General features: G+C 42.7%; 1 protein-coding gene across 3 annotated transcripts in view; it reads left to right on the top strand.

The window, feature by feature from the left end:
* AFF1 (AF4/FMR2 family member 1) overlaps nucleotides 1–17,007 on the top strand; it is a 116,223-nt gene that overhangs the window by 70,415 nt on the left and 28,801 nt on the right. For 2 of the 3 annotated variants that reach the window (XM_032997956.2, XM_032997957.2), the window contains exons 4-9: nucleotides 6,304–6,348; nucleotides 9,091–9,177; nucleotides 9,951–9,987; nucleotides 10,355–10,406; nucleotides 15,453–15,507; nucleotides 15,631–15,668. In XM_032997956.2, coding sequence (XP_032853847.2) covers nucleotides 6,304–6,348; nucleotides 9,091–9,177; nucleotides 9,951–9,987; nucleotides 10,355–10,406; nucleotides 15,453–15,507; nucleotides 15,631–15,668 — 314 coding nt within the window. The remainder of the gene's footprint in view (nucleotides 1–6,303; nucleotides 6,349–9,090; nucleotides 9,178–9,950; nucleotides 9,988–10,354; nucleotides 10,407–15,452; nucleotides 15,508–15,630; nucleotides 15,669–17,007) is intronic. The other variant, XM_032997958.2, reaches the window with a different exon arrangement.

Below are 17,007 nucleotides of genomic sequence, written 5' to 3'. Positions count from 1 at the left end.
CTCACTTGTCTACTAGGTGGTTCCTCAAGCAGTTAAGTCTGGTTTTGGGTGATTCCTATTATCCCGATTTCCTCATTCATGTCTCTCTAGCATGTCTCAGAGCTGTGCAAGGTTTGGGGAATGAGCAGAGCTTTGAGCTAGTGAAAGTGTCTGATTTTTTGGAATCGCTCGTGAAGACAGGACTTGGAGGTGTTTCTAAGAGTTTTGTCACACAGTTGCTATGTAGCTTGAATTGAGTGCCTGTGCAGATTTTAAATTATTTTCTGAATTAAGGGCTCCCTGTCTTCTTTTGCACGTGTGTGCACCTGTGCATTTTTGCGAGCCTGTTGTAGTATAAAGGAGGACTAGTTCCTCATACAACTTCTAGGGTTTCTTTTGTTTGTGTAGGTGCTTGAAATTATATTGGCCCCAACCCTTAAATCCTCTTAAGCTCGGGACTGAAGTAGTACTAAATCCCAAGTGGCTGCATTTTCTTGTCTTTTAAGGGTAAGTGCTATTGCATAGTCAGATCAGCAGATCACGTGCTACCCTAGTATGTGGGGTGAGGGGATCACACAGAATCTTTTACAGCCAAATTTCTGATAGATGCTTTAACTCTTAATTCCATTTCTTTTCACATCCTTTAGCACAAGGAAAGCTACTTTTCATGTGATCGAATTCATTATGGTACAGGAGACAAACATTTAACTTCCTCAGGAGAAGCATGATGCTATAGAGTAAAGCAAAATACTGTAGATCGGGTCAGCTTCAGTAGTTATCATGCAGATGGTAATTCCTGCAGGTCTCTAGCATTTGAGTTGTTTATGCTCTGAAGAAGTGAAAGCATTAATGTCTTTATTACTCTTCTAAAGAAACCGCATTGAAATTTATCACTTGAGCATGTTGTATTTATATACATTTTTGCTTTCTGTAACCATACATTGGCTTTCTGAGTACATTATTATGTTGTGCTGTGTGTGTAAGCGAGCAGAAAGTTGCTGGAATCTGTAGGAATTCAGTTAGTATCTCTGAAGCAACTTTCTCAACTGCATTTTCCCAGAAGGAAAACAAGTATAGCAGTGTTATCTGAAGTAACTCTGAAATGCATGTCCTTCCCCACATCATTATCTGGGCAATGCACTGGAAATCAGGAGATTTCCAAAGCAATGTACCAACAGTATATGCTAAATGAAAAGTGCACCACTTCTTTGTCCAAAAAACCCGAATCAAAACAAAACACTCCCCAAACCCCTGAAAATATATGGTACCTCATCTTTTATTTTATTTAAACTTTCACAGGTATCTATCTGCATAGAAATTTATTCTTGGCTGAGGTCACTAGTAGTGAGGAAAAAGGGAAGTGGGTGATTTTTTGCAACTACCAAGAGGAGAGAGTGGATGTAGTCATGCTAGTCTGAGCTGTTACGTTGGACAAAAAGGATTGAGTGAAGTCCTTTTCAGACAACTTCAGCCATACTTAACGGTACTTCAGCCATATTGCCTTGTAGCATTGTCTTCTGTTAACCTTGAGATGACATGTCTTTGCAAAATACTACTTGGCCTTCATCAGCCAGTTGTGCAGGTTGGTGAATTGGAAAAACGTCTATCTTGCAAAAATTATAATAAGGAGAGAATGTGGCAGTGTCTCACCAGTGTAATAGCGTGTTGCTTGTTCTTCAGTAAGAGAGACACTTAAGCTATGTTAACGGTAGTCTCTGTATTTTTTTGTAGTCAAAATGTATTTAATGGCTTTGGCTTTATGTTTATCCAGCTTTTTGTTCCAAAAACCTTAAAACCAAACTTACCCTTGACATTGTGAAATGTCTGTTATGCCAATTAAGTCTGTTAATCCTCACCAAAGAGATACTTGATTTTTGTCTTGATAGTCTTTTTAAACCTTTATTTTTGCTTCCTGAGCTTGCAAGTAAGGAAGTCATCTATTAAATTAGCCTTGCAAAACTTATTATGGAAATTTATCAGTCCAGATTGTATTCCCATCACATGTTATCATATGAGTATAATTTTAAACTTGTCCCTTAAATTATCATTCACATAACAGGCATGAACACACAGTCTGTGTCTAGCTCTTCCCTGGGATTTTTGCAGATAAACACTGCACATTACAAAGGTGGTGGTTTCTTCTGCCTGAGTTTTCTGTCTTTCTAAACAAGATTTCTTTCCAAGTTACATCTGTTCATTTAACCTCTCCATAGTCTGTGGAACTGGGATGGAGTCTTGGGTTAGGAGTGAGAACTTGCTTGCAGCTGGACGTGCACATCTGGCTCTGGTGGTGCCTTCTGCTGCGGGAGCTGGTAAACGGAGAAGCGCTGCCCTTTTTGGAGACTGCGAGATCACTGGGAGTTGGGCCTTTCTTTGAGCAAACCAAGACTTTTTGGAACATAGAAGAGTACTGTTGCTGAGGGGGGTGGCTGTTACTGAAGCACAGCATCAGTTTGGATGGCAACACTGGCTTTAAAAAGCAAAACCAAAGCGAAAACCCAGCAACCCGGTGGTTCTGGATGTCCCGTGATTGCACTTGACCGCGGCCATCGAAACGTTTTGTGAGTGGCATTCAGAGGCATCTGCGTCATTCCCAAAGTGACAGCAAGTATGCATGTGGCATGAGGAGATCCTAGCTGGAGATTGTGCAGATGTCGGTGTTGGCCAGCAAATACGCACAGGGCTGAAATGGAGTTGTCTGTGGGGAGTGCGTTACAGTGTTCCCTGTAAAGGGCTGTAAAACTGCCGTGGGGGGATAGCCAGCAACATGTAATATCTGATCTTCTACACCGACTGTCCTCAGTGGACCTGATCTCATTTCAGTGATTTCTTTGGCTTTATGGCTTTTTTGAGCAACATCGTGTTTCTCCGTTTCCCTAAAATCTTATCTTAAAACTGGCAAGGGACAGCCCTTGTTGCTGTGTGGTAATGGTGGTTAGTTTACAGGCTGAAATACAGCTGAGATGTGACTTTAAGGAAGGAAAAAATGGGCAAAAAAGTAGTCAGCATGCAGAAAAGCCCAGCTCCTTTAGGTGCTGGATGCAGAGCTTTGTAGAAATGAGGAGTCCTCAGCCACTGCAGCTGGGATGGAGCGAAAGGGTGGGTGCCTGCCCTCGCCAGGGCTGCTGGGTTTGGGGCACAGGAACGGTGACAGGCTGCAGTAGAACTGACAGTCACAGTCCTACCTGAGAGACAAGAGGGTTTCCCAGTGCAGCCAAATGGCTCTGACCAGTTTTGTTGTGGTTTTGGCACTGAAAGCTAATTTTCTGTTCGTATCCTGAAGAATCTGTGATTTTAATCACTGGAGCAAATGTTTCACCATGTATTTGATACAGGTGTTGCAACCATTTGTGGGCAGCAGTTTTGTTTGCTTATTGCACATTTTACTCCTGGTGAAAGTGCCATTCAGTTTTTCAGTATTGGGGTGCGGCAGGATAGCAGAACAGAGATTAAAGATGCCTGAAAACCCATGCTTTTCAGGGAGAGTTTCCAGCAGGGACATGGGCTTCCTGGCACCTTCTAACTTAGTGGCCCTGGGAGTAAACTGCTAGCCGAAGATGAAAGCAATCCTGAGCATCCCTGATGCAGAACACAAGGTATCTCCAGAGCTGTACATATCCTGGGGGCACATACTCTTAGATGTTGTGCATTAAAAAAAGAAAAATAGAGGTCCTTGTGCTGCCAGTGCAGACTTCTGCAGTATTTGTTCGGTGTCATGTGTTTTGCTTTCCTTTAAATTTTGTGTCATGAAGAAGAAAGTGGTTTCTGCTAAGTCACCGGACCTATGAAGAACAACAGTCACTGAACAGTGCCCTTCGGGGTTATGATAAATCCTCCTGACAATTGCACTATAAATACTCATTGTATGTAAACCTGCATCCATTTCAAAGTCTCTTCAGGCTTATCGGAAAGGACTTCAGCAAGGGGTGTGAGCTGTTTGGCAAAGGTAATTGAGGTCCAAACTGACTGTTGCAGATACACTCTGATTCTCAGGTCAATTGAATTCTACTTCTGTCATCAGTTACCACCTCATACAACTTAAGTTTCTGGAACGGGAGAAGCAAACTGATTTTCATTTGTTAAAATTGATCCGTTGTAGGGAGAATTTTTGAATACTTTGTCCGGACAGGATCTTGATTCCTTATCTGTTTTGTGGGATGTTTTTTTGTTGTGATGCTCTCACTGGATATTTTAGGAGTCTTCTGAAGCAATCTGCTAGTTGAACGCTCCTTTTCTGTACAGCAAGATGCAAGTTTCTGTGTCTGCTGTTCACCACATATCAAGAAGTAAATTACGTGGTTGAGCTACCAGGTTAAGGTTGCTGGGAAGAAAAAGAGGAAAAGAGAGATCCCTTTTTGGCACTGTGAGTTATGAAACCTCCTGATCTCTTGCCATTTGGTAGAAGTTCCCTGCTGTTTGCTCTCCCTCTCCCCTCCTGCCTGCTGTGGGGCGCTTCTGCAAGCCTTGCTAGAACCCAGCCCCTTGCTTTCATTTGTGTGACCCATCTGGCCATGCCAGAGTTTCCATTTGTCTCTTGGTAAGATCAGAAGCGGCTATCTGTGCATGATTTTCTGAAGAAAAGTCATATCTTTGACAAATGAGCGCTGCGTCGATGAGAGCTTTATGTAGACACAGATAAATGAGGTTGCAGGGAAAGATTCCTCATGTCCTCTTATCCCTCCCATGTAAATAGTGCAGCATATGGGAAACAGATGAGTGGCCTTTATGTGAGAGTGATAAGGATGATGCTTTTTGACTTTATTAAGGTGTTTGCTTGTTTTGCTGTTTACCTTGTTCTGGGGAAGAGCCTTCTGACTCAGCACCGTAGCTCACCGCTCTTCCTTTAACACAAGGAACATCTTCCCAGCCTCTCCCTTTCAGCAAGAACACCAATTGTTGGCTGTTACCATTGACTCTCTTGCTTATAGGCAAGAATCTGGTCTTGGATGCCCTTTGCTCATTGTAACTAAGTTCTTTGACTGTTTTTCATTTCAATTTCCTTGTAATGATACCACTTAGGAAAGGATGTGTGAGTGACAGGTACTTTCGAAACACATGCCTTGCTAGCAGTCAGGAGGTGAGTCTGTTGAAGCGAGGCGCTGTTCCCCGTGGCGGGTCGATGGGTGGCAGCAGCTCTGGCCCTGCTGCGGAGCATCCCTGGTACCTAGTGGTGCTGGGGGGGGAGCACTGCTGCTGCACCCGCCCCGCCGCCCCCAGCCTGGGCCTGGGGCAGGTGGGCTCTGTCAGGGGGCATCTCCCTTGTCCCCCACGGCCCTGGGGAACAGGAGGTGTTGGCTGTGCTTGTCCCAGCCCCTGCCTTGCCCAGCAGTACCCGTCTTGCCGATGCACCGCACCACGGGTGTGCCAGAGGGGTGTCCTGCCAGGAGCCTCGAAGTGGTTTTGCTGATATGTTAAAAGCAGATTTATGTGTTTGCACAAGCTGCAATACCTGCTGTTTGTTATGGAGCTGGCAAATATTAGCGTTGCTTTTGCGTTGTATTCTTCCCCAGAGCTTTGCTGTACCTGGGCTCGTGAGCGTTGTTGGAGGCAGCTGCGGGTGCTGCCGTGGCTGTGTCCTGGTCCCCTTCAGGTGCCAGCAGTGGAGTGCCAGGGCACCGCCAGGGAGCTGGCCTCCCTTCGGGGTCCTCCCCGCGCTCACCTTGGGGAGCCCCGGCCCCTGCCAGGGTGGCACGTGGTGGTCACTGCCTGGGCTCCAGCAGAACAGGGCGGGGAGGTACAGGGGTAGACTCAGATCATCTGCAGGCTTCTCTGGAAGTCACCGTGTTGCTGCTACCCAGTGGTACGTCCAGTGTTTTGTTCTGAACTGCACAGGTTGCAATTGCATTGCTTTTCTACCTTTTCAGTGGCACTTGGTGTTCCCGTGAGTCCAAGGGCTCGCATTCAAGGTCCTGGTGCATGATCCTTCCACTTAAAACCACCTCTACTTTGCCTTTTCCAAGCTAGGGCTTTATACTGGCTTCTTTTTCTGCTGAGCACACATGGGTGCAGACAAGAACACGAGTCATGCAGCGGGGGGAATCCTGTCAGCTCAACAAGCTCCATTGCCTAATGAGCTCTGTTTCACTTTCCTTCCTTCTCATCTTAGAATATATCTTCTCCTAAAGACTTTAAAACAGCGGGCTTTGTAGACGTGCGTTATTAACTGCCCTTCTGACAGGGCTTTTTATTCTTAATAGCATTTTATTATTAATGGACTTCCATGAAATTTATAGAACTGTTGGTAAGCAAATGTTGGAGTGCATCTGTCTGATCTGTTGGTGAAAACAAAACAAACTCATGGTGCTTCCCCCTTCTTTGTTGCAGCAAACCTTGCCCAGTGATCTCCACTCCATTGAAGAAATTTTGAAGGTAGGTGCTCTTAAATGATAGACCTCTGTGTTTGCTTATATTTTGCACACATTAAAGTAGTGTGGGAGGGCTGTCACTCTGCTTCTGTTCTGTCAGCGGATGTTGCAATCGCTAAAAGTGTGTTTTGGGGTATGCCACGGAGAAGTAAAGTTGAAAGTTAGCTTTGGGTGCAGCTGGAGTTGTAAGACCAGTCTTTCTATCAGTATGTAAGTGCAATATCGTCTGATGCAGTCTAAGAGCAAGACTGACAAGTCATCTGAAAGAGCCAGAGCTGCTCCTTCGTCATGACAGGGGGTTGCCATTACTGAGTACGCTTCCTCCAAAAGTGCTGGACATGCTGCCTCATGTCCGTGCTGCCGGCCCCAGCAGCGTGGCCCTGATCAGGAGCGTGTACCTGCATCCTTCCCACCGGCCTGCGCTGCTGCTGGGCTGCTTCTCCTTCGCTGTATTTCTAGTCCATTCGTGCAAAGCTAAGCCAGCTCTGATACAGAACTGTCTCTGTAACCTTGTGTTAGAGCTGGCTCTGTGAGCGGCACGCAGGTTCCCAGTAGCTGGGTCTGAGTACGTGTCACCCATTCACTGTGCACAGTGTTAAAATGCACTCTGATCTGCAAGCTGGTCATGCTGATACTGAGCAGATAGTTGCTTAATGTCAAATACTATTCTGAGACACTGAAGTCCTAACAGAGGTGTGTTTGGTTTCTGTGAGTCTCTTCCCTTACTGTTGCTTCAGGTTGAAAAAATCCTGATGCCTTTATTGCTCTCAAGAAGCTGCTGGGGCAGCATTTTAGCTGAGAGGTAGTTGTGCACAGGGGCTCACTAGCTGCTGTGTGCTGGTTGGTCTTGCAACGCAAGTACTCTGCCTGGAAGTACTGCATCCTTTTGTGTTTCATGAGACATGCTGTTTTCTTGCCTGTTAGTAATTCATAATAATGTTTTTGCAGCAACCATAGGGAAGCATGCCCAAATATGTGAAGCGATGTAGTGCAGTATATCAAGGAGTTTATCATCTACTGAAAGATTACACAGCTAGGGAGTGGTGAGCAATGAACTGAACAGTGGGAGGAGAGAAAGCAGAAGGCAAGGGTGATAGCAATGCGATCAAATAGTTATCCAGGTTAGTTATAGGCTGCTTCTAGTTCTTGCACGGAAACCCCTGTAGATTGCTCCGACCCCTGCTTATAGAGTCAAAGGTAGCAATGTGGTTCCCTGTAAATCTTTGCATTTCATCTTATAAATAAGGTAATATGAAATGCCTAATAGATAAGGAAACTAGGGGCACTTCTGAACTTTCATATTTGTGCCTTGATGAAAAAAACAGCACTTTTAAATTATGAAACAGTAGAGATTTTTACACTTCAGTCTATTTGGTGCCAAAAGTACAAATATGTACTTTGCACTGACATGTTCCTCATTAATTCCTTCAAAGCCCCTGAGCAAACTGCGTGTGGTACATGCTTGTCATGAGATGCGTTCAGCATGAACATAATTCCTAACTTTCTGAGCTGAGCAAAGTGTCAGTATTGTGTTGCTCTGCATGCTGCTTTCTTTGGGAATTGGCAAGGAACAGTTGTAATGACAACCACTCCACACGGGGGGATGGTGGGTGCACACCTTGAGTACAGAGGTGGTCTTGGGCTGAGGGGGAAATCCTGAGATAAGCATTCCTGGAAAAGGCAATGAGGGTGGCAGGCCATATGAATTCACTTCTTGGAGTGATTGTTACGTTCTTCAAGATTTAAAGCTTGAGGATCAGGAGCCAAGAAAAGTCTGTCTTGTGTGATTTCAACACGGTGGTTTTGAATTTCTGAACCTCAGCTTCCCCAAAGGCCTTGTCTAGATTAACCCCCATTAAAGTATTTTAGCATATGTTCAAGACAAAGATCCTTGTCTCTGCTAGGCTTTTCATGTGTGTTCATTGCAGTGCAAGCCAAGGCTTTAGCATGCCCATCGGGGCCCAGCTGTGGTGCCAGAGGAGGCAGGTTGGAGGTTGATCTTGCCTGCTGAGCCCTATCCCGTGGCCGTGGTGTTTCTCTGCTTTCACCTGGACCATGGCTGAGCTGAAGCAGCTGGTCATCTGGCACCAGGGATCACCTGGCAGTGATGATGGCTGAGAGCAAGGGCGGGGGAGAACAGGGCAGAAGGATTCCTGAAGAAATAGCACATTGGGCAATCTTGTTCTTTGGCTTGAAACTATGTCCTGGAGCTCTGTGTCAGACGTCTTGGTTGGTCAGAGCAAAAGCCAGTGTTTCAGGCAGAATAGCATGGGGAACAGCTGGCAGTCAGAGCTCTCTGGCTGACCTCCTTGAGTTATGAAAAGCCTTTCTGAGTGTTGTTGCTGTAAAGGGATATAAGAACTTCCATAATAGGAAAGTCCTGTGCTTTGAAAAACCCCAGAACTACTCATACACAGGTTTTATTTACTCTTCCCTTTATTAACTGTGATAGCTGTAAGACTGGGGCCTAATCCTGCAAACACAGTAAGTACTTAACTCTCAGTAAGCTTCACTGCGATTGCTGTTACTTGGTCAGTGGAAGAATGCTTGCAGAAAAGGAGTAAGTCCTCACCACGGTCTGGCTGCTGCGCTCAAAGGAGGGCTCCTCGCTGCAGTACCGTCTCTTAGGTTTACGATCGAGTCAACGCAGTCTTTTTCGGTAGATTCATATGAATCTCAAGTGTAAAACTTCACCTGCGTGTATCAGCAAAAATACTGTAAGCCACTTCTCTCAATTTTTTTCCAGGAAATGACCCACTCATGGCCACCTCCCCTGACAGCTATTCATACACCTAGTACAGCAGAGCCCTCCAAATTTCCTTTCCCAACAAAGGTAAAATACCCTCTTTTTGCCAGGGCTTTTGATAAATTAGAAGAGAGCTTCCCAGCTCCTGTATGTGTTTTCATCTAATTTTACCCCTCTTTCATAAATAAAAGCTGTTATGAGAGATTATCTTCGGAAGAAGTCAGATAAATTAAAACACAATGGTTCTCGAGTTGTATTAACGGCTGGTTGCAATGCATTCTTTTACTGAGAACTGGATCAGATTGTGCTTCTGAGTAATCATTTTTGAGTGGGCTATATGGTAGCCTAATTATCTTTCCTCTTTTTACATTTTTTTAAGCAAGCTTTGTATTTTTAAGAGTTGTAAGATGTTTGAGCCAGAGTGGGGGCATGGACGAGTAATATTTCAATGACTTTCATATTTGTTAAACTGTGGGCTTCAAATGTGACTGCTTTTCAGAAACATTTTAAGCATCTCTGTTGCAGCACAAACAACATCTTTATTGTCAATAAAAATATTTGCTGTATTAAACAGAAGTGTTTGGCAGCTCTTGTAAAATTTTTTAAAATATTTCTTCAAAAATGCGCACACCACTAATGTGCTAGCAACACATTTTGAGTGCCAGTAGCATGTATCATTTCCGTCCATGCTAAGCTATATAAGGACAGTTTAGACTATTGGGCACTTCAAAGTCATGCTTTGACAAGTTATTCAAAGTATTTATTACAGTAAATACTACAGTTGGAAAACAAATCACTGATATGCTGCTACTGAGAGAGATGACTTCATTCTCAATTTGCACTTTGTCCTTCCTTTCTAGGAATCACAGCATGTTGAATCTGTAGCACAGGATCAGAGTAAGTAAAAATGCAAAGAAAACACAGTTGTGTGTTTATTGACAGATAGTTTTGTGTGTTATATGTCAAGGAGAACATAAAATGTTTACATTAAGGAGCATGATTTTCTGTGCTTTGTTGAACAGTGATAAATTTAGAAAACACTTAAGAGATTGTGTACATTTATTGCCTAGAAATTAAGGCAGTAGTTCAGCAAAAAAAGAACAGTATTTCTTTAGAAAACCTCATTTGAGTGATGAATAATCTCAATGGTAAACAATTACATCCTAGAAGAAAGTGACTTTCTAATCTGATGTTCAGAGACCTTAAGGTAAAATATGCTACAAGTGAGGCAAATAAAACCAACCGATTCATTTTTGATTTACAGAACAGTATGACACACCTTCAGAAACGTTGCCTAGTTCTCAACCAAGAACATCGTAAGTAACCAGACTCAGTTCCCATCTCTACTGTGCAGTTACTTAAAAAAACCTGGAATTAATTAAAATTCGGGTTACTTCATGATTCTGAAGATTAAGGTTTTATCAGTCTGATTTTTCTCAGAAAATTTCAGTGCAGGGTATTTCCACCAACAGAAACATTACTGATACATTGTTATAATGATTGTGTTAAAACAAAACTGAAGAAGAAAGCCCCAACTATTAATGTACCAGATTGAAGTGGTTTTTTCTCTTTTAATCTGCGGCTACTTCACATCTTGTCACACTTAGTGCTATTCAAACTACTAATAATGCATTCAACTGATATAAATTATAAGGGATACAAACTGGATCTGATCTATTCTGCATATTGTTTTGAAGCCTGTGAGGGCTAGTAAAGCTATAGCTGCAAAAACTGAAAACTAGGGGTGAAATTTTAGAGCAATCATACGGTATAATTTTATGCAACTGCCCAAGGAACTTTTCTTAAAAGTGTTGTCTTAATTTTGTTTTTATTTTAAAAAACAAACAAACAGAAGTAACTTTTCATGTGGACTTTCTAAAAGCTTCAAGTTATATTCTAATAATGTTAGCTAGTTGCAAAGTGGGGTGAAGATGAAATTTCCATAGCTTTTTTTAATAGTATATATATTTTTCTTCTTTTCCCTGTCATGTTATGTTTTCTCTCAGAAGAAAGCTGCTTAGAATTCGAGTCTCAGTATAAGATGTTTCTGTATAGTCACTGCAAAAGTTTTACAAGACTAGTAAGGAGTGCCAACTAATAACTGAATCATTCCGATAGAAAATTTTAGGTTGGTGAATAAAATAGCTTGGTACTGTTCTTGTAGGTGAAAGTGGTTATCTGTTAATTAGCTTAATTACAGAAATTGCTTGAAAGTAGTTTTGTGTGGGTTGACATTAGTCATTCAGGAATAATCTGGCCAGATGGCAGCATTGATAGGTTCTGAGGCCTCGGTAACAAATAGAAATCTTTCCATCCCTGGAAGGCCCGAGGGGTCTGTGTGCAAGGCAGTTGCTGAACCATTAAATGCCTATGTGTTCATGTGAAATACCAAGATCTCTTCTTACTCCATGATATTTTGTTTCATGGAAGGCCACAAACTACAGACTACAAAGCATTACTCCACATGTTTTCCTCTTCCTTATCAACAATTTAATTTAAAAAGCCCAAACAAACAAACAAAACTGGTCTAGTTTCAAGTAAGACGAGGAGCAAATCTCCATCTTGGTTGAGACTGTAGAATTTTGTGCTCAGGCACTGTAAGATCTGTAAACCAAACCTTTTCATACTGTTCCAGCATCATGAAGAGGAGCCCTTGCTGGCTGCGAGTGTGGGGAATAGTCTCTTGCTGAACAATGAACTATTCCCTTAATCCATTCTTTATTTTACCTCGTCTTCTTCCACCCCAGCTTACTCCTCCTGAACGATTTCTGGAAATTTTTACTGCACTATTAAAAATACTAGTTTCAACTGCTCCAGGCTCTGCCTTCCTCCTCAGCTACCCTACAGCCATCATCTTTATTTCAGTTCTTCTCAGCTGCTTGTAAAAATCCCTCTAGCACTTTAGTCAGTTTTACAGGCAACAGAGAGAGAAGAGACTTTTACTGTAGACAAGAATCTCTGAAAATACTCCTTTCTTAGCCCAAAGGTTCGGAATTGTAAATTTGGCACGGTACATAGCTCTGTCCTTAGCCAGCATCCCCTCTCCGCTCAGCATCCTTGCGGGCACTTCAGAACCAGCACTCATCTACCAGGGACATGCGTACCCACAATCGATGGAGGCAGATGAAGCAGGAGGAACAGGGGGCTTTGGTTTAGGTCCAAAATGGAGTCAAGCGAGATTTGCTCGAGGACGACTTCTACATCTTTCCCTTGAACTGATGCATCCCTTCTTTTTTTGTTTTGTTTTTGTTTTCATTTTCACAACAGGGCTTGCTCTCTTTGCTGTTCAAAGTGCACGTGGCTGTCTGAAAATTCAGCTGCCTAGAGTAGCTCGCATTACAAAGTGTAGCTGGCTGAAAACAAACAGCGTTTGTGCTGGTTAATTAGAAGTTGAAATCCCCGTGCATCTGTGTGCCCAAATTAAGCATTCAGCTTTACAGAGCATACAAGGGTTTCCCAGATGGCTTTCATTCTTGAATACAGTACTGAAGTTAGCACCTGGCTGCGCTGGAATGGAAGTAGCCCTTCTTTTAAAAGGGGAGATGCCAAGCTCATTCTTGGTGATGCATCTTTAACCCGGCTGGCAGAGAGGGGCCAGCCTGTGCTTTCAGAGGAGTTGTTTGGCAAGCGATATTAATTTTAGTGCTGCTGCTTTTGCTAAAAGAGCTCTTTTTAAATAGCTTTACAGAGAGATTGACGATGTGTATATAAGCTGAAAATGAACAGGTCCTGCAAATGAAAACTTGGCATCTATCAACTCCTGAGCTAATTAAAGCATTAAAATTATTAAATCAGATTTATTGTCTTTAACTAGGCTATTTAACAATTTGTTGAAACCTTGCTTTGGGGAAAATAGCTTTGTGTATCCTTGCAGAAGTATGACTCATTCAAAGTTTTAGTCATCTTTGTTGATCCGAAATAGAACTTAAGTAGTTGCAATGTTCTTCTGTGGTGATGCGTTTTATTTAGCAGCAGCTCAGGTGAAATGGCAGTCCTTTTTATTACAAACAGTTAAATCAGATTTAGAAGATGATCTAGGTAGTGTTTCCTTGCATAATCCTCTTGCCTCTAAAGGAAATGCATTTGTAGTCCATAATTCTTAAAGCAAAGCAAAACAAAACAAAAAAAAAAAAAAAACAAACACCCTTTTTAGAACTTTTTAGTATCCCTGAAATTTTGTTCATTATCACCTTTGAAGGACTACTTCCCCTAATGGGTTGGAAAAAATATAAAAATAATTCACTGAGATGCTAGTAGATATTTGGCCCAACTGCCCAGAAGAGTGAAGAGTGGCTGTATTGTTGCTGCTATTCTTTTTTCCTTGTTGTGTCCTGGTGGGCTGGCAGTGAGCTTTGGCTCTAGCCCACATGCAGGATGGCTGCAGACTGCATGCCATTTGCCTTCTGCAGGAAATTCAGGGGCCTCATTTTCCAAGGTGGTGTTTCATAGCGTTTTCCTTCAATGTTTCCTCTAAAAGAAGAGGCAAGGGGTGATTTCCACTGAGAAGGTGTGTAAGGAAACGAGGGCGTAGAGTCTGGGAGGTGGAGGAGGAAGAGGATAGTCAAATGGCAAAGTCAAAATGCCTGAGCAAAGAAAGCATGTAGGTCTTCTGAGTGTAGTCAGGCAGAGTCCTTGAGCGCTGAGAACCTCTGCTACAGCAGTGAGAGGTACTCAGGGACTGTGGGGTCAGTACCTGGGGGGGGGGGGGCTTGGCTTTTTACTGTAACGCAGGAGATCTTAACGCTTTCTTCATGTTGTCCTGCTCCATGAGCAAGAGCAGATTCGTCACTTCTGGTTTGTGGAATTGTTGTTTGTTGTGAGACTGTGGCCAGCTTCAGCAGCAAGCATAGGCCTATTTCAATGAAAGTATCTTCATGCATGCCAGCTGCTTTGGTAAGAGTGTGAAATAACTTCCCTAGTTAGTAGGGATAGTGTTTAAATAGGGGAATCAGGTTTTTTTTATTCAAGGTTTTTACTTCTTTGTTGTCATGGAATCATAAAAGCAAACTGCTCAGGGTCATTAGAGGTGACCCACCGAGCTGTAAATCTTTTTCGCTTTGTTCATAATTTGACATGAAGGCTTGAAAGAGTGTGAAGGTTTGTGTAGTTTTTCTGACAAGCGTCGGGAACAGTAACTCCCTGCTTTTCCAACGTGATGTGGTTCACTAGGGATCTTTCATATTTCTTTTCTTGCTATGAAATGTGTTGTTATTAGGGCTTGGAGGCTTATTTTTCTTATTTGGGCATGAGAAGAATTTTTCGGAGAGCCCTTAGTTTGCAAAGAGTTTTGACCTGATTGATTAAAATCCTTTTCTCAGTTCCCAAGCTTTTTATCCCATTTTTGGAATGAGACTTGTGTAATTCTCTGGGTTGAGGAGTTGGTCTCCAGTTAACTTCAAGATTTGACTCGCTATACTTTTGAATAGCAAGAGTTTTGCCTGTCTGTTTTCCAACTCCTTTTGGGATGCCTGCATGCTTGCCAAAGACTCTGATAACAATCTGGAAGTATTTTGGGTCGCTCCCCGCCAATGCTTCCCTTCCAGCCTTTTGAGAACCTCTGCAATGCATTGAAATTGCAAGCAGTAGTTACCGCTTGCAGGTAGAGGAGTAAATTACACTTTTGGAAATGTGTGCAGGCAGCCTGCTCTCTGCTCTAACAGTAGTAAAACAGGGTTTGTGCCTCCCCGCTTGTAGCTCCTTTTGAGAATCTGAACTGCTCAGTGTTACAGTTACTGCCGAGATGTGCAGGAGCATGAAGTTCATTGTGTAGAGGAGAATTAGGAGACAGGCTTGACCTTGGCGTTTACCTATGTATGTGTGATAGGAGACTTCCGCAGCAAAAAGAGAACCCTGGTGAGAGAAGAAATATTCGCAGCCCCTGAGAGCGGAAGGCATGAACATGCACAGCTTCTGGTGCAAAGACAATGCTTTCTGCCCCTTGGGGAGCCAGTGCAGGCTAATAGCATGCTAGTCTCTTGCTGTACAAGGATCAGACTTGTTCCACCCTGCCCTGCTGTGTGAGTGTGCTAGGTAACCTGTGTTGAGGAGCATTCTCACAGAACTTTGTTGTCTGTAGATGGTAGCCAGTGATACTGATCTCCACTGCAAAATGTCCTGAAATCAGTTGGAAAGCACAGTAAAATGCCTAGGTTGTGTGTTATCATTTTGTCATTCATTTGGGTAATGATAAGGTTTGTAGTAGTAGATTGATCTCAATCAATAGTAGGCTGAGCGTGCCAAATGTTCAGAGAGGATGCGGGAGGTTGGTTTGTTTTAGCAAGTGCAAACCAAGTCTTTTTCAGTGTCTGCTGCTTGAAAATGTGTCTTCCTTGGCTGATATTTATCTTCTGATTGTCTTTCAGAACGCTCCAGGACGACCTGCAGCTCAGTGATAGTGAAGAGAGTGGTGACGACCAAGTCAGTTTTAGCTGTTTTATACACTAGGCACACAGACATCCCTTTAAATCATCACGACTTGTTGCCTTGTTCTGTGTTCCTTAAGCTAATCTTTACTCCTCTTTGTTTTTGTGAACAAAACAGGTTGTTGAAAAGCCACCTTCTTCACTCCCTCCTCCAAGGTACAGGTTTGTTCCCAAACTACTAGCTAGACCAAATAAGGAGGAAAAACAAAACTACTTTTCATATGTGGGGTAGATGGGTAAGGGTTCCTGGGTTCTCTTGTAGATACAGGCTTTGGTTTCTACCTGCCTGAAGCTGCTGTTGAAAATTGGCTTTAGTTGTGTGGAGTTTTACAGAAAGCTCTAATTAGAAATGATTAGTCCAGACATGCTGGATTTTGCCTATGAACCAGAATTGTACTTCCCCAACTGTTCCTTTCTTTTCTGCTCTTCCCTTCTCTGAGCATATATGGAGGTGACACGGGAGCTAATGGGATTTTCAGTTGCTGTAGTTGATAGGTGAGTGTGAGTTCAGTTTTAGTTCAGAAGGAAGCCCAAAACAGCCAAGCAGATGAAGAACAGAAAAAGGTTAGGTAAACTCACTGAGGCTCTTTCAGCTCCTTCTGATAAGGCAGCTGATTGTAAGCAGTTCCTTGCCTTGTATTGTTGGTCTGAAGCAATATTCAAGGTAGACTGAACAGCTGTGTGCCAACATTGGAGAAAGAAAGTTGGAGAAGCCCATAATTTTTCCTGTAGGAGAGCACTGACATACATTTTTGGCTTGATATTTATATTCTTCAAGCACAGGGTAATGGTCTGCAAAGTCATACTTGCAGAAGGGCACGCCAGTTCTTGGCATGAACTGCATCTCTGCAAGCTCTTGAAATAGAGTGTTCTCACAATATCAGTCAAATACAAATATATCAATACAAATATCAATACAAATGTGTTGATAGTGATGTTGGAAATAGTTTTTAAAGTAAAAAAAAAAAAAAAAAGAACATTTTTGATTTTTTAAGCTCATTTCAAAATAAAAAGAAGACGTGCATAGAAGTCATGACTCTCCCTCAGTTCCATCTACTTCCATTGTCAGTGCTGGAGGAAAACAGTTTTGAGTCGGGGAGGGTGTTGCAGAATATGCTGCTGCTTGACGTGGCTGTTAATGGAATGGTTATAGCACCTTAACCAAGTAACACATAGGAAGAAGTGAAAACTTACGGGAGAGAGTGAAAAAAAGAGGAACCATCCTGGAATGTATGTTTGTCTCGTATTGGAAATTTTTCTTTTGAGAGTTGGGGCTTTCAGAAGAACACTCAATGGTTTCAGTTGTTTTTTAAGATTTGGTTAGCTAAACGTAGCTTCATACTGTAGCAGTGATGTCCTGCTTAGGTGCTTGTCTGACCTGGGTTGGAGTTGAAGATTTTTTTTATTTCCAGGGTTTTGTTTTTTTTTATTCCGGTGCTTTTATCTTTTCATTATGACAGTGCACTACTTTGGCCTTCTCCCCTCTCAGTGCCAA

This window comes from Tyto alba, unplaced genomic scaffold (genome assembly GCF_018691265.1).
Source record: "Tyto alba isolate M040663 unplaced genomic scaffold, T.alba_DEE_v4.0 Super-Scaffold_23, whole genome shotgun sequence".
In the NCBI taxonomy this organism is placed as follows: domain Eukaryota; kingdom Metazoa; phylum Chordata; class Aves; order Strigiformes; family Tytonidae; genus Tyto; species Tyto alba.
This window is presented reverse-complemented; position numbering and strand designations above follow the sequence as displayed.